Source organism: Camelus bactrianus, chromosome 15 (assembly GCF_048773025.1).
Source record: "Camelus bactrianus isolate YW-2024 breed Bactrian camel chromosome 15, ASM4877302v1, whole genome shotgun sequence".
Classification (NCBI taxonomy): domain Eukaryota; kingdom Metazoa; phylum Chordata; class Mammalia; order Artiodactyla; family Camelidae; genus Camelus; species Camelus bactrianus.
The window spans coordinates 67,580,259-67,595,217 of NC_133553.1; the positions used below are offsets into that span (position 1 = coordinate 67,580,259).

Here is a 14,959-nt window from a genome sequence, read left to right on the forward strand (position 1 = left end):
TCACCTACCCCTACCCCCCAACATAGTCTATTCCCCACCTGCAGGAGCAAGAGAGGGCTTCTGACTTTATAAATGAGATCTCAGCATTCCCAGCTGAAAAGCCCGCCAGGGCTTCCCACCCCACTCAGGGCCTCCCCTGCTCCCTGCGACCTCACCCCCGGCTGCCCCTCTACTCTCATTCTCTGAGCCTTTGCCTGGCTGGTCCTTCTGCCTGCAGCTCTCCAGCCCACACATTCAGCCCCTTAGTTTCACATCTCTGCTCAGGTGCCCCTCCTCAGAGAGGCCTCTTTCCACCTGACCAAAAACAGCAACTGCTGCCATCCCACCCCTTACCCCGCTCCCTCTCTCCCCACGGCCTTCCGGCTGCTGGACATCACTTCACACACTTGGGCAGCGCTCTGTCCATTTTATTCCCCAGCATCTAGGGCAGTACCTGGGGCACAGTGAACGTCTGCTCAATGAATGAATCAAGTGCTCACAGAGACCTGGAACCACACCTTCAATAACTGGGGGACACTGGGTGCCTAGGAGGCTGCAGTTCGCAGCATCTACCTAAGCACGGAAACAATGCCAGCCTTGTCCCCACATTTCCCAGGGACGTGAGCAGGAGCGGGCAGGCTGGCAGGGCACCTCCCAGAGTGCCCTACCCTGAGCCCACCTGTCTGCCCTCCCAGGATCGTCCCGCAGGTGGGGCTGTGACAGGTCACGTGCTTCCTTACCACTGTGCACCCATTGTAGAGGTTATGCTGGTCCTTGTGGGCGTGGGCACAGAAGTCCATGCAGGCCGTGACCCCCGAGAAGGGCCGCCCTTCCTTCAGCCCCAGGCGGCAGTCGATCGCTATGTCCTCATTGGTCACCTGTGTGGATGGCCAAGGAGAGCTGCTCAAGTGACCTGCGGTGAGTGGCCCCGATTCTGCATGGGGAAGGCGAGGTCTTGGAGGGAGGGAGGGACGAGGGAGGTTACGGACCACGGCCATCTTGTACTTGGGCTGCAGGAGGGAGGTTTTCTGGCTGAAGCCCCTGTAGGGATGACCTCCTTCTGAGTTACCTCAAGTCCCCCTCACCTCTTCTGGGGGGGGGGTGACCTGTGAGAGAAACCTGAGCCTCCCCAGTAGAAACCAGACCAGAAGAGGTGGAGGAGTGCTCAGGCGGAGAGAGGCAAAGACCGGGGAGGGGGAGACAGGTCCGGGACGCGTCCACTTGGCGTGAACAAGGGGGATCTCCTGTGGGCTGGGCCTTCCTCTCCCGTTTCCCCGGCGGCCAGAGGACAGCCCCAGCCCCCGTACCTGGTTCTGATAGGCCTGGGGGGCCAGCCGCTTGTACAGGGGAGCCACTTCGGTGGCCAGGTCCTGGAAGCTCTTCCGGAGCACTTCCTCCTATGGAGAGAAGAGGAGGCACGCGTCTCCAGAGCAGCCCCACCCGGCGAACTCTGCACACCGGAAACTAACCTCCCTCCTAGAACCTCTCCGGGCAAGAGGCAGTTAGGTGCCAGCGAGGATGTTCACAGTGCTCCCCCGGGGGGTGTGGCATGTCCACTCTACGGCTGGAGAAGCTGACGCTCGCCAGGGACACACCGCCTCAAGGGCCAGGCATCCTGACTGCTAAGCGACTGCTCTTCCAGGCTCCAGCCCAGTGCCGTCCAGGACACCCAGGACAGCTGCTTGCTTTTGGGAGCTCAGCACCGAGGTCAGAGGTGTGGGATGGCAGGCGTGTAAAAACATGAGCAGCAAGTGTGGCCCTGTCTTCTGGTGCCGCAGGCAGGTAAGTAAAGGCAGAGAGCGGCGGCTCAGGCCTGTGCTAGAAATTTCACAGCCAGCCAGGCCCAGAGCCTGCCACGAGCCAGGTGCATGGACAGACTGCAAAGTTCTATCCTTTGGACCGGCACCATCTCAAGTACTGGTCACAAGCCATGTGTGGCTATTGAAATATAAATTAATTTTAATTAAAGTTAAATAAAACAAAAATTCAGTCCCTCTACTGCTCGAGCCACATTTCCAATGCTCAGTGGCTCCCGCGGCTCCCGCGGCTCTGTGTTTTCTACGGAGAACATTCCATCATCACAGGAAGTCCCACAGGATCGAGCCGCCCGAGCTGAAGCACAGCCCGCGGCAGAAAGCTCGGGCTCCCACAGCCCCTCCAGCCCTCAAAGGGCAACAGGCGGGGCTGGGGGGGCACCCGGCCAGCCTGGAGCACAGGCATGAAGAGCTTATGGAGAAGAAACAAGAGGAAGAAAAAGGAAAAAAAGTACCAAGCCCGCAGAATTAGAAATGGAAGAGCGAGACCAAGGGCTCAGGTGTGCGTCCAGTGGTGCGGCCAGAGCTGCCAGCCACCCCCACTGTGCCTCCCTGGCTGCCTTCCAGGTGCCGCCACCAGCACAGTGGGCCTGAAGCCAGCACAACGTGGGGCTGAGGCTTGTGAGCTCTGGGGAAACACAGGCCTGGGTTTAAACCCTGACTTCGTCATCACTGCCATGTGGCCCTGGGCAAGCCATCTGCCTCATCTGTAAGGTGAGCAGTAACAGTGCCTAGATCCTGAAGATTAACAGAGACACCCGTGGGGCGCTGGGCACAGTGCCCAGCGCTGAGTAAGTGCACAGGAGACGGTGGCTGATGGAACGGGGTAAGTGTCTGGGAGAAATTCAAGCAGTGTCTTTCCACTCATGGTGATTCCTAGCTGCCGGTGCTGGGACGCCTCTTTTCATTGAAGCAACTGCCTTTGTTGCTTCCAGGGGAGGTCAGGTGCTGCCATAAGTAAAATCCTAGAGTCAAATTGGACTATTAGACTAGGTCTTGCAATAGTCACTGAAAAGCCAGGCTTTGAGGGAAAAAAGGGTTCTAAATTTGAACATGCCTCCTTTTACTTCTGAAAAGCAAAGCTTGAAAGTCTGAGCACAGATGGTCATTTGTGGTGTAGAAAAAATGTGCCCCAGGAAATCCCTGCCCGGTGGAAAAGGGGGGAGCCCTTCTGGTCCAAGGGGCTTGGAGAGATTCAGAAGGCAGAAGCTGGGATCAAGATTTGCCTGGAGCCAGTCCCCTCTTGTAGGAGCTCAGGTGAAGGGAGGATTCAGTCCCCTCTCACAGGGGCTCAGGTTGGGGCAGGGGAATCGAGTCCAGCCTGCACCTGCTTTGCCTTTGGACTCCAAGTGGAGACCTCCTCATGATGGTCTTCAGAACCAGGGCAACAGAGGAAAAGTCGCAGAGGGGGACGCAGCCTGACCTGATGCTCCTGGTTCCCACAGCCCAGGCTTGGCCTGCAGAGGGGGCCCTCGCCCAGTTGTCGCTGGGCTGGCAAGGAAGGATGACGGGCGGGAGGAGGCCTGGCCTCCAATGCGGAGACTGCAGAGAGGAGGCCTCAGGCCTAGAGGCCATACCACGTGGGTGCTAGTTCAGTGCCAGAGGACCACGCCAGGCCCCCCGCAAGGAGACGCCGAGGGCCTGGACAACTGCACCGAGATGACTGCCCGGCAGCCAGGCCGGACGAGGGGCACCCTGGGGGTCCAGCACTGGCCAGAAGGTGGCCCGGGGCCCAGAGGCCCCTCTTGCTGCTACGTCACACCCAGAGAAGATGTCTTAAGAAGAATAGAGGGAAGAAATAACCCTTTAAGAGGGTCAAATTCTGATGAGGAATCTGAACATTTACGTTAAAGAACCTTTTTAAAATGGAAGGGTCTGAGGTACCTGTAAGTGTTAAGCTTAATTTTTCACTCATCACGCCACTCCACACCACACCCTGCATACTTTATTTCACTGCAGGATCAGGCCAATTAAAAAAAAAAAAAAAAAAAGCAAGTTCCATGAGTCACGGCGTGCTAACCTCCCTCCCATCCAAACAGTTAAGGACAGCAGGTGCGACAGGGCGGCGGGAGGGTCCCCGCTCCCTGCAGAGCTCTGCTCACCTCTTTGGGGTTGTCCCCTGCGAGGCGGAACTTGCGAGGGGTCTTGCTCCGAGCGTATTTGCAGCCATTGAAGTACATGCTCCAGGAACAACCGAAGGAGAAGGAGGCACCGCAGGTGTTGGGGTCCTTGCCTTGGCACGCGCAGGTCCGGCTGCAACACGCGTCACGGGTTAGGCATATGAGGTGCATTGTCAGTTCTGGAAGTTTCACCTCCCATCCCTCAGGGGGAGGCCCTACTGAGAACTGGCAGCCACCAGCCTCCCAGTGCCTGGGACAACATCCTTCCTTCCTGGCCCTCAACCCCTTTTCCAAATCTCTACCCTCGGTGGGTAGAGAACCAGCCCTGAGCAGCCTGCTGGGCTCCCACTTCTGAGCCTGAAGGTCTGAGAATCTGCTGTTGGGAGAAGCACATGGGTTGTTTGAGGCATTGGGGAAGAATCTCATCAAAAACTCTGTAAGGTTTACACTTTGTCTGAACTTTAGTATCCTGACCAGCTCAGCACAGACCACACAAACGGGAGAAATAGGAACCACAGGGCTTGAATGTGCCTGCTCCGTGCAGGCTCAGATGCTGACAGGCCTTTAAGCAAATAAACACTGACTTTACAGTTCAACACTTAATAAAATCCAGAGAAAACCCAAATGCCCCTCAAACAGGGTATGAATAAACAAACGCGGACACAGCCACACTATGGAATACTACTCAGCAATAAAAAAAAAGGAATGAGCTCAAAGCCATAGAGGAAGCTCAGAAACACTGTGCTCAGGGAAAGAAGCCAGACTCAGAGGGCTACATACTGTATGGTTCCATTTATATGACCCTCTTGTAAAGGCAGCCCTATAGGGACAGGTGACAAGATCTGTGGTTGCCAGGGGCGGGGGCAGGACCTGCCCACAAAGGGCTCAGTGGGACTGTGGGGATGATGGGACTGTTCTGCAGCTTGCTTGTGGTGGTGGCTGCATGACTATACACATTTGTCAAAACTTCAAAATGTATAACTCAAAGGATGAATTCTCCTGTTAAGTAAAAATACCTTAATTTTTTAAATGGGGGAACCAGCGCTCTAAGGGTAGGCCTGTGACTGCTGCTGATGCCTTATGCCAGCGGGGCACTCATCCTTTTTCACACTTGTTACCATCATTAGAGGCTCAGAGTCAATCTGGGCATAAAGCAAAGCTAAGCCAAGTCAGGAGACCCTCCTCAGGTCAGATCTGGGGTGAGCCTGCCTGCCTCCACACCCTAACTCCACAGGCCACACAGGGCCCTGGCCCTGCTGCCTGCCCCCGCCTGCCAGGAGGGACACACAGGGCCCTGACTCTGCTGCCCATCCCTGTCTGCCAGGAGGGACACACAGGGCCCTGACTCTGCTGCCCATCCCTGTCTGCCGGGAGGGACACACAGGGCCCTGACTCTGCTGCCCATCCGTGTCTGCTGGGAGGGACACACAGGGCCCTGGCCCTGCTGCCCGCCCCCACCTGCCGGGAGGGACACACAGGGCCCTGACTCTGCTGCCTGCCCCCGCCGGGAGGGACACACAGGGCCCTGGCCCTGCTGCCCATCCCTGTCTGCCGGGAGGGACACACAGGGCCCTGGCCCTGCTGCCCGCCCCCGCCTGCCGGGACCGCCCACGTACTCATCATTGAGGCCACATCTCCGGCTGGTGGGGTTCCCGTACTTCCGGAGGGTGTCGGTGAGCTCCTGGTAGAGGGTGTCTCCGAGGCTGCGGGGGATGCCCTCCCAGGCCAGGATGAGGATGACGATCACGGCGTTCTGGCAGTGGTGGCCCGCCCGGTGCCGCACCAGGCAGAGCAGCTTCTCCTCCAGCGTGTGCCTGCGGATCACCTGCAGGGAGGCAGGGCGGGCACTGTTACCCACAGGATCTGGGTACCACGCACCTCCACACGAATGCGACACCCCCTCACCTCTGCCCAACAGACCTGGGGATGCAGATCCTTCGGGCCATGTCCCAGGGGTGCCACACCCTGGTGACAGGCTAAAAGACCGTCATAATTAGGGAAAGAAAAACATTAAAGAGCAAAATTTGAAATAATTACTACAAAATCTACATTACTGGTGATTTATATAGACGTGAGAGTAAAAATACATAGATAAAAAGTGTAAGCCAAAATATACTGAGATTTTTATGTTGTTCTAAAACATGTGCAGAGAAAATGGTGTATATCTGTATGTTTTTAGTTAAAATGCACCTCGATGTTGTGGAAAATAGCTTTTGACAGCTCTGCAAAAAGCCAAACATACAACCAGGTAATTGCACGGAGGGATACACAAGGGGAAGTGAGGGCAGGGCCTGTGAGACACTGGTGCCCCCATGCTCAGAGGAGCGTCACCCAGCAACGGCCAAGAGGGGGAAACGACCCAAGTGCCCAACTGATGAATAAAATGTGGCACATCCACAGAGTGGAATATTATTCAGCCTTAAAAAGGGAAGTCTGAATGATGCTACAACATGAGTGAACCTTGAGAACACTGCACTAAGTGGAATCAGCCAGACACAAAAGGACAAATACTGTATGATTCCACTTACATGAGGTACCTGTAACTGTTAAAATTCATAGAGACCGTAAGCAGAACGGTGGTTACCAGGGGCAAGGGGAGGGGAGAGGGGGTTCTGGGGAGCTGTTTAACAGGGATAAAGTTTCAGTTTAGGGTGATGAAAAAATTTTTGGAAATAGATTGTGGTGACGGTTGTATAAAAATGTGGATATAGTTTGAGGCCATTAAATTGTAACTTAAAAATGGCTAAAATGACAAACTTTACGTTATGTATGTTTTAACAGTTTTTTAAAATCAGTAATGTAATACACCAAGAACCACTGAATTGTGTGCTTTCAATGAGTGAACTACACGGTATATGCATTCTGTCTCAATAAAACTGTTAAAACAAAAACAGAAACAAAAACAAGGGCCTTGGGCAGGGCTCTGCTCCTCAGGGTCCAGCTGCTCGCTCAGCCGGGTCCTCACCTCACTCTCCACCTACTCCCTACACGCTGTCCTGGCTCACAGAAAGGTACAGCAGGGCAAAGGGTCCAGGAGTGGTGGGGGGGCTGAATCTCCCTCAAAATCCCAAGTGGTTCTGTGACCAGATAAGACGTGGGCACCTGTGGCGGGGGAGACGGGAGGGCTTTGCATGGCAGGCTGAGGGACCAGGACTCAAGGCGGGGCTTCCACAAAGGACTGCACGCAGGGGGCTCATCTACACCAAGGGCTTCATGCTTCAGAAGGGGGAGCAGACGTCTGCGCCGAGACAGACTTGGTCACGCGTGCGGCAGTGCAGGGAGACGCGGAAACACAAATGAGGAAAGCGGGCCGACAGCTAAGGAGCTGCGGGTGGGGCGGGAAGCCACCCCTCTGTTCCTCAACCACTGCCTGGTGGGAACTCCAGCCTAGTGCACCTACCCTTCCAATTTTGCAAGAAGAAAACAGAGATCCAGGTCTTCACATGAAGCCTCCTTTTAAAGATATGTGTGCCAAATTCAATTTTTTAAAATTGTGGCAAAATACACATAGCATAAAATTTACCATTTTAAGTGTACAGTTCGGTAGCATTAAGTACATTCACACTGTTGTGTAACCATCACAACTTCCACCATCTCCAGAATTTTCTATTTTCCCAAACAGAAACACTATACCCCTTTAACAGTAATTCTCCACTCTCCGCCAACCCCGGTCCCCGGTAACCACCACCCAACCTTCTGACTCTGTTAATCTGACTACTGTGGGTACCTCAAGTAAGTGGCACAGAATTTGTCCTTTAGTGACTGGCTTTATTTCACTTAGCATAATGTCCTCAAGGTTCATCCACACTGCAGCATGTGTCAGAATTCTCTTCAAAAATTTAAAAGACACCTTGATTGGTAAACAAAACATAATGTCTGGGCCATGAGTTCCTGCTTTGAGTGACAGCAATAGTGGTGCCCACCACCCCGTCCCCCATGGAAGTATCGATTCCATCATTACTTATAAAGTTGTTTTGGGGATCAGCAAATAAATGAACACACCCATTAGTCATATCCCCGAGTGACCGTCTGGCCCCCTGCAGACCGAGCCGGGCACTGCCCGGGCTTCTGCACACACGGGAGGGACTTGGAGAGCGGCCCCTTGTGACCTCTGCTCATGGCCCAGGCAGCGCACGGCCGATCACGCGCGGGTGTAACACGTGTTCAGAGCACACAGACAGCCGACTGTCAAAGCTGAGACTGAGGCCACGTCCTTCAGGTTTCCGGAGTGGCAAACACATAAGTGTGACTTGGTGTGAGCAGACGGCCCAGCGGCCTCAACCTCACGGGCCTCTGGTACACTCAAATAGCTATAAGAAAACAGAGTGGGCTCCCCAGCCACAATCTACGAGGAGCCCAGAAGGAGGGAACGCACAAAGCTCAAAGGTCCAAGGCCATCAGAAGGCGTGAACGCCCTGACACTCGAGTGCGGCAGCATAGACGGTTCACACGCCGCCACAGGATCGCGCACAATCACCCAGACTCCGGGCAGGGAGTCCCTGGGCACTGAACCTGGAACAGCACAGCACCCTGCAGGAACCTCCCCCGCGACTCCCGCCCGGGGTACTTCGCTCAGGCCGCTGGGCTTCCTCAGGAAGTCTGCTGTACCAAGCCCCTGGTGGGCCTTCAGATACCTGCCTTCTGACCTGCTACTGTTACTGACCGGTCCAAGCAGCATCTCTGTGGTTCTTCTACTAATAGCCTGTTTTTGCTGTCTGTAGTATTTGCTTCTGGCATGCCTCCGTTTATTCTGAGCCTGTGGAATGCTACCTGGGTGGCTCCCTCACTCCCATGCCTGGTGACTTCCATACTTTGCACAGGCCACCTAAAAATGAGCGGTTACCAGCTGGTACTCTGGGTAGCCCCACTTTCTTAGAGCATCCTCTCAACACACACTTGCTGGGCATCCATGAGGCACCTCAGCTTTGTGCCCCAGGATCCTAGCCAGTCAGTCAGTCAAGAACTTGGCCGGGCACACTGCTTGTAGCCGAAGGTATTGGTCGGGGGTTCAGGTTGCAAACACAGGCATGAACCCTGGCTGGGAAAGAAAACCTAGGCTCTAGACACAGGATGGGAGGAGGCAGGAAGAACCACAGAAGGCGTCGCCCACCACAGGCAGCTGGATGCTGCCACTCCCCCACGGTCAGGGACCACTGCTGCCTGGGCTCTCCACGCCATGCTGCCACCAAGAATAATCTGTCCTTCTTAGCAATGGTGGGTCACTTTCCGGGGGGGCGGCAGGGAATGGGAACACCTGCCCCCTCTCTAATGACCAAGGAGGTGGGAACTCTTTACATGGGCCCTACAGCCAAAACACATAGGGCATCTGGTGGCTGTGTAGGACTACATCGTGGGAGATGGCTAGAAAAGAAAAGAGCAAAAACAACTCGACACTGCCATTTTCTTGCCACTGTAACAGTTCTATGATCTACCACCATTTGCTCTTCTCATAAAAACTTTTCTTTTCTCTCTCCTTTTATCTTCACTCATTGGATACAGGAATTTCCTCACCTCTCTGTCATCATGTATTCCCTTCTATCTGAGATTTTCTTTCAAAGCTGGCATCTGCCACCAGGCTCAGTGATACCCACATGCTGTTCCCAACCTCTGGACAAAGCCTCAGATTCACTGTGCTGCACTGCTCTGCCCTGGGCATTTGTCCACAGACCTCGGAGGACCAAGGTTCCTCCCCCTCCGTCATTCTGGCCCCAGGATGGCACCTGGCATCACCCTCCACCTCGCAGCCCCAGGAGCTGGTCTCATGCTTCACCTGGGTGCCATTTCCCTCAGCCCTCAGCAGAGGGCTAGTCAAGAGTTAAAGCTTCATCGCGGGGACCAGGGGCTGGAAATGCGTATCCTTGTCCTCAATGCCATCCACACAGCCAGCTGCCTTCTTTCTTTAACGTGCCAACTGTTTCTAAGGCTGAAAAGTCCCTAGCTCTACCTGTGCCCCAAGGATCTTCCATTCCTTGCCCAAGACTTTGGAATTCCTCAACCACTGCATGGATTAGCAGGAGAAAGGGGCAGATACCATTTCCCTGAGGGGTTTTCTGCAGGGAATGACACTCCACCCTGATCAGCCACAGACACAGACAACCTCCCACCGTCATGACCATCTTTCATGAGGGTGGGAACAACATGCATCTTCAAACTGGTGAATACTCTTAAGTCGTTCCAGATTTTGTTGTATACAATTCTGCAGCACTGTCTGAAAATTGCTACAAATAGTTATGCAATAGTTCAGGTTCAGATACCTCTTATTTACATTAAACAGAAAGGTACAAAGGCATGAGGTAGACCAGATGAAAACAGGCCTGCGCAGAGCTGGACGGAGGCTGACAAAGGTCATCTTACCGCCATCCCTCAGTCAAAGTGAGCCAGGGGATGCTCACCCAGCCATCTTCTCTCTGCCCACGTGACTCTCCTCACCAGAAATGCTTCTCACCCATTTCTCACCCATTTAATACGGCCCCACATAAATCCACCCGCTCTGGGAAACCCAGCCTGAAAATTCCTCCTGCCACCCACATCCCTTGCCCCTGAACTCTACAGCACCAAGTCTGTCTCTTGATGTTAAACATCGATTATTCAAGTCTGCGATTTTATTCCATGTGCCTTACGTCATAAGCAGCTTGAACACAGGGACGGAGCCTTCCACATTCCATGCGCAGCCTCCCTACCAAGCACGCAGCACAGCGCTGAGCAAACAGCTCCCTGGTAGCCTTGCTGCTGCTCTGGGCGCTGGTCTGCATTGGTTCTACGGCACTCTGTGAGGACTGGGAGGGCAAGGTCAGAAAGCTTCAGGTGAAACTGGAATCTGAGTCACTGAGGTTCCCTCCACTAAGACACACAGGCTGCCTTAGAAGAAGCAGTGGCTCAAAAGTAAGGCAGATGCGACGCTGTCCCTGACCCTGCCTGGAGACCTAGTTCTTGTGGACTGGAGACAGGAACACCGGCAGCTCCAGGGCACACAGAGTAGAGCCGAGGCGTCAAAGGGCCGCGGTTGGGCCCAGCCTCCCCTTCTCCTCCCCCTGCAGCCGTGAACAAGGGGCAGCATGAGCTGATCGAGGTGACCAGAGCAGTTCTGAGGACAGCCTCGGGCGTCAGGGGCTGGCATCTAAACACAGCGAGAACAAACAGCTGAGGCTGGGGGAAGGTGACCCTAGCCAAGCACCGGATGCTGGCTCACGGCTCCCTGGACAGACAGCGCACGCGTCTGCCCCGCGCTCCCCAGCCCCGGCCGAGGAACCCCGACACGTACCCACTTCGCGATGGGGCAGCCGCGTGAGCTCTTCCCCTCCTTCCCCGTGTAGATGACCTTCTCGATCCGGATGGCCTTCCCCTTCTCTCCGTACCTGGAGACGGAGACAGAAGCCACCGTTAACACAGCAGAACCGCGAAGCAGAGCCACTCTGGGTAAGAAGGCCAGCCTCAGTGTGCTTCAGCTTGGGTTTCCAGTTACTGTCGGGGCACAGCGGAGGGGGCAAGGTTTAAATGTTTGTTCTGTGCAACAGCCTCTGGGGACACAGCTCCACTTACAGGCTCCCCTCAGGGCCTCTGGCCCACCTGACCTCACTCTGTCCCAGGGCAGAGGGAGCAGTCTGGCAGCAGGTCTCTGACTGTTACCCCTGAGCCTCCGGGAAGGGCACTCAAACCGAAGGCTCAACACAGGCATCTGTATCCAGCCCTGTTAGCTGAGCTGCCCTGAGAATGAGTTATTTATAAACTCAATAATCAAAAGAAAATAAATGGGGAAACCTTGTTATTCTCTTTCAACAATCCCCAACTGACATTTGAACAGATGAGGACAGACAGCTGAGACCGGGGGTGGGGGGTTGGGGGGGGGGAGTGACCCTAACCCAGCACACACTGGCTGAGACTCCCCTGGACTGCTGTGAACCGTGTCTGGTGCCCGCACACCCCTGCCCAGGCCCACGCACGCCGCACACACTCAAGGATCTGAGACCAGGTAATCAACCACACCACTTTCAGAGGTGATGAAACTATGGCCCCCAGAGCTGAACTGACCTGCCCAAGGCCACACAGCTACCTGGGGGCAACGGTGGTTAAAGCGCAGCCTTGGCGGTCAGACAGCTGGGGCTTGATGGCCAGCCCCGTCTCTTTTCTGTTACAGGACTGTGGCCAAATGAAGCCTCAGATTCCTCATCTGTGAAATGGAGATAAAAATGATTCCTGCCTCCTAGGCTCGGGAAAAGATCAAGTGAAACAATCCACAGAGAATGCATTTAAGTACTCTGACGTTCCTGGCATGAGGAGGAGCCCAATAAACACTCATTATTCTTAATAATGTAAACAGCCACCTTACTGAATTGCCTTCTCTTTAATAGTTTTTTACTTTCAGGTACAGCATCACCTGCAAACAGTGGTCATTTGCCACCGCTGCCTTCCCACTCCCCGTGCCTCTAGGTCAGTCTCTGGCCTGTCTGCGCTGGTCAGGGCTTCCCAAGTGCGGGCAGGTATCTGTGTTTATTCTTACTGGAAATGTTTCCGACTGTTTGTCACTGAGCATGAAGCTCGCTGACTTCGGGACAGAGACACAGACTCTACTAAGCGTTTCCTGCTCTAAGGATTTTTCAATCAAAAATTAATTACTTTAAAATATATATATAATAAAAAAGAATTGATAACTTTTTATCAAATGTATTTTTAACATCTACAGACTCAGATGATTGAATGGTCTTTCTCCTTTGGCCAATTAACATGGTATGCTATTTTAACGGACTATCTCAAACTACCCTCGTATTTCTGTAATAAATCCAATTTGACCATGGCATGCTATTTTCATACACTATTTAATAGAGGGTAATGTTATCAGAGCTATTACTGCAATACATTTTCTTTACATAAATACATATACAGTTACACATAATTCTTTATTTTATCCACTTCACTTCCAGGAATCTCTACCTCAGAAATAAATGAACAAGTACACCAAGATTTAGGAACAAGATATTCACTGTTGTATCAAGAGAAAATTTAGGAACAACTTAAATATCCAGTATAGGACTGGCTAAATAAATATAATACATTCCCATGCAATGGAAAACCATTTAACTATCAAAAAGAATTCAACAGAATTATACATACTGACCAGAAAGACATTCGGTGGGGCGGGGGAAGCAGCTACAAGCGTGGGTATAGTAAGCTTGATTCCATTTTGTTCAAACTTTGTCTATATACATATGTGTGTCTTTGTAAATGCTTAGAAAAAAATAGAAAGATAAGCATCAAACTTTTAAAAAACAGTTTATTCTGGGAAGGATGATTACTAAAGAGATTTATTCACTCTAGATTTTTTTTAAGGCCTTTTATAGACATGTTTTATTTTTGTAATTGGAAAAGAAAAACATTTTTTAAAATGTTGATCTAAGTTTCCCGAGTTCAGTGTTCTCTCTTTCACTCAAGACCTCGGGAATGAGGTGAAAGGAGTTCCTGATAACTGCCACGTTAAAATTCTGAGGCTATGTTAGTCCCTTATAGAATGTGTTTGGAGATAGGACTCCGGGGAGTTTATATAGCTGGTCTGGCTCAAGAGGAAGAGTGTCGCTTTTGTTTGGCTCCTGGAAAACTTTCAGCTCAACAAGCATTTATCAGGAAGCAGCCCTCAAGTGCAGAGCCTGGGCACTCAGCGTGTCCTGGGGTCACTCTGGGAAGAATGGCCCGAGGTGACCACACTGCTCTCACTGAAACGGACAGGATATCGTGTTCCCCGCAGGAGGGTGAGCTGAGGACACAGACTCGGGCTTTCTGACCAGGACTTTCTCCACCATCCCATCCTTGTGAGAAACTTCCTGTCGTGAACTTCATAGCTGAGAGCAAATAAAAGGGCCAAGCACTGTCTGATCAGCTAGATTTTTTTTTTTTAAACCAAAACTATCTGTGTTTAATTTTTTATTAAAACAATTTTTTTTTATTGCAGCATAGTTGATTTACAATGTTGTGTTAGTTGCTGGTGCACAGCAAAGCGATTCAATTAGACATATACTCTCTTTCTCAAGATTCTTCTCCATTAAAGGTTATTACAGATATTTAATATAGTTCCCTGTGCCATACAGTAGGTCCTTGTTGTTTGTACCTTCTATATATAGTAGTGTGTATTTATTAACCCCAAACTCCTAATTTATCCCTCCCTCACTCCTTTCCCTTTGGTAATCAGTTTTTTTTCTATGTTTGTGAGTTTATTTCTGTTTGTAAATAAGTTCATTTGTATCATTTCTTTTAGATTCCACGGATATCTATTTGTCTTTCTGTCTTACATCACTTAATACGATCATTTCTAGGTCCATCCATGGCTGCAAACGGCATTATTTCATTCTTTTTTATGGCCAAGTAATATTTTTTATGTGTGCAACCCCCCCCAACATCTTTTTCCACTCATCTGTCAATGGACATTTAGGTGGCTTCCATGTTCCTGACTATTGTAAATAGTGATGCTATGAACATTGGGGCGCATGTATCTTTTTGAATTAGAGTTCCCTCCAGATATATGTTCAGGAGTGGGATTGCTGGATCATATGGTAAGTCTATTTTTAGTTTTTTAAGGAACCTCCATACTGTCCTCCATAGTGGCTGCACCAATTTACATTCCCACCAACAGTGTAGGAGGGTTCCTTATTCTCCACATTATCTCCAGTATTTATTATCTGTAGAACTTTTAATGATGGGCATTCTCACTGGTGTGAGGTGATACCTTGTAGTTTTGATTTGCATTTTTCTAACAGTTAGCAATGTTGAGCATCTTTTCATGTGCCTCTTGGCCATCTGTACGTCTTCTTTGGAGAAATGTCTGTTTAGGTCTTCTGCCCATTTTTTAATTGGATTGTTTGTTTTGTTCTGTTTTGTTTTTGATATTGAACTGTATGAGCTGTTTGTATATTTTGGAAATGAATCCCTTGTCAGTCTCAACATTTGCAAATATTTTCTCCCATTATGTAGGTTGTCTTTTTGTTTTGTTTATAGTTTCCTTTGCTGTGCAAAACCTTTTAAGTTTAATTAGGTCCCATTTGCTTATTTTTGCTTTTTCCA

At 51.5% G+C, this 14,959-nt stretch overlaps 1 protein-coding gene across 8 annotated transcripts in view; it reads right to left on the reverse strand.

Moving 5' to 3' along the window:
• The window catches only part of TET3 (tet methylcytosine dioxygenase 3), a 100,744-nt gene that overhangs the window by 11,796 nt on the left and 73,989 nt on the right, over nucleotides 1-14,959 (reverse strand). For 7 of the 8 annotated variants that reach the window (XM_074341351.1, XM_074341352.1, XM_074341354.1 and 4 more), the window contains 5 exons: nucleotides 11,175-11,268; nucleotides 5,530-5,738; nucleotides 3,896-4,046; nucleotides 1,287-1,376; nucleotides 720-857 (listed from right to left, as the gene is read on the reverse strand). In XM_074341351.1, coding sequence (XP_074197452.1) covers nucleotides 720-857; nucleotides 1,287-1,376; nucleotides 3,896-4,046; nucleotides 5,530-5,738; nucleotides 11,175-11,268 — 682 coding nt within the window. The remainder of the gene's footprint in view (nucleotides 1-719; nucleotides 858-1,286; nucleotides 1,377-3,895; nucleotides 4,047-5,529; nucleotides 5,739-11,174; nucleotides 11,269-14,959) is intronic. The other variant, XM_074341353.1, reaches the window with a different exon arrangement.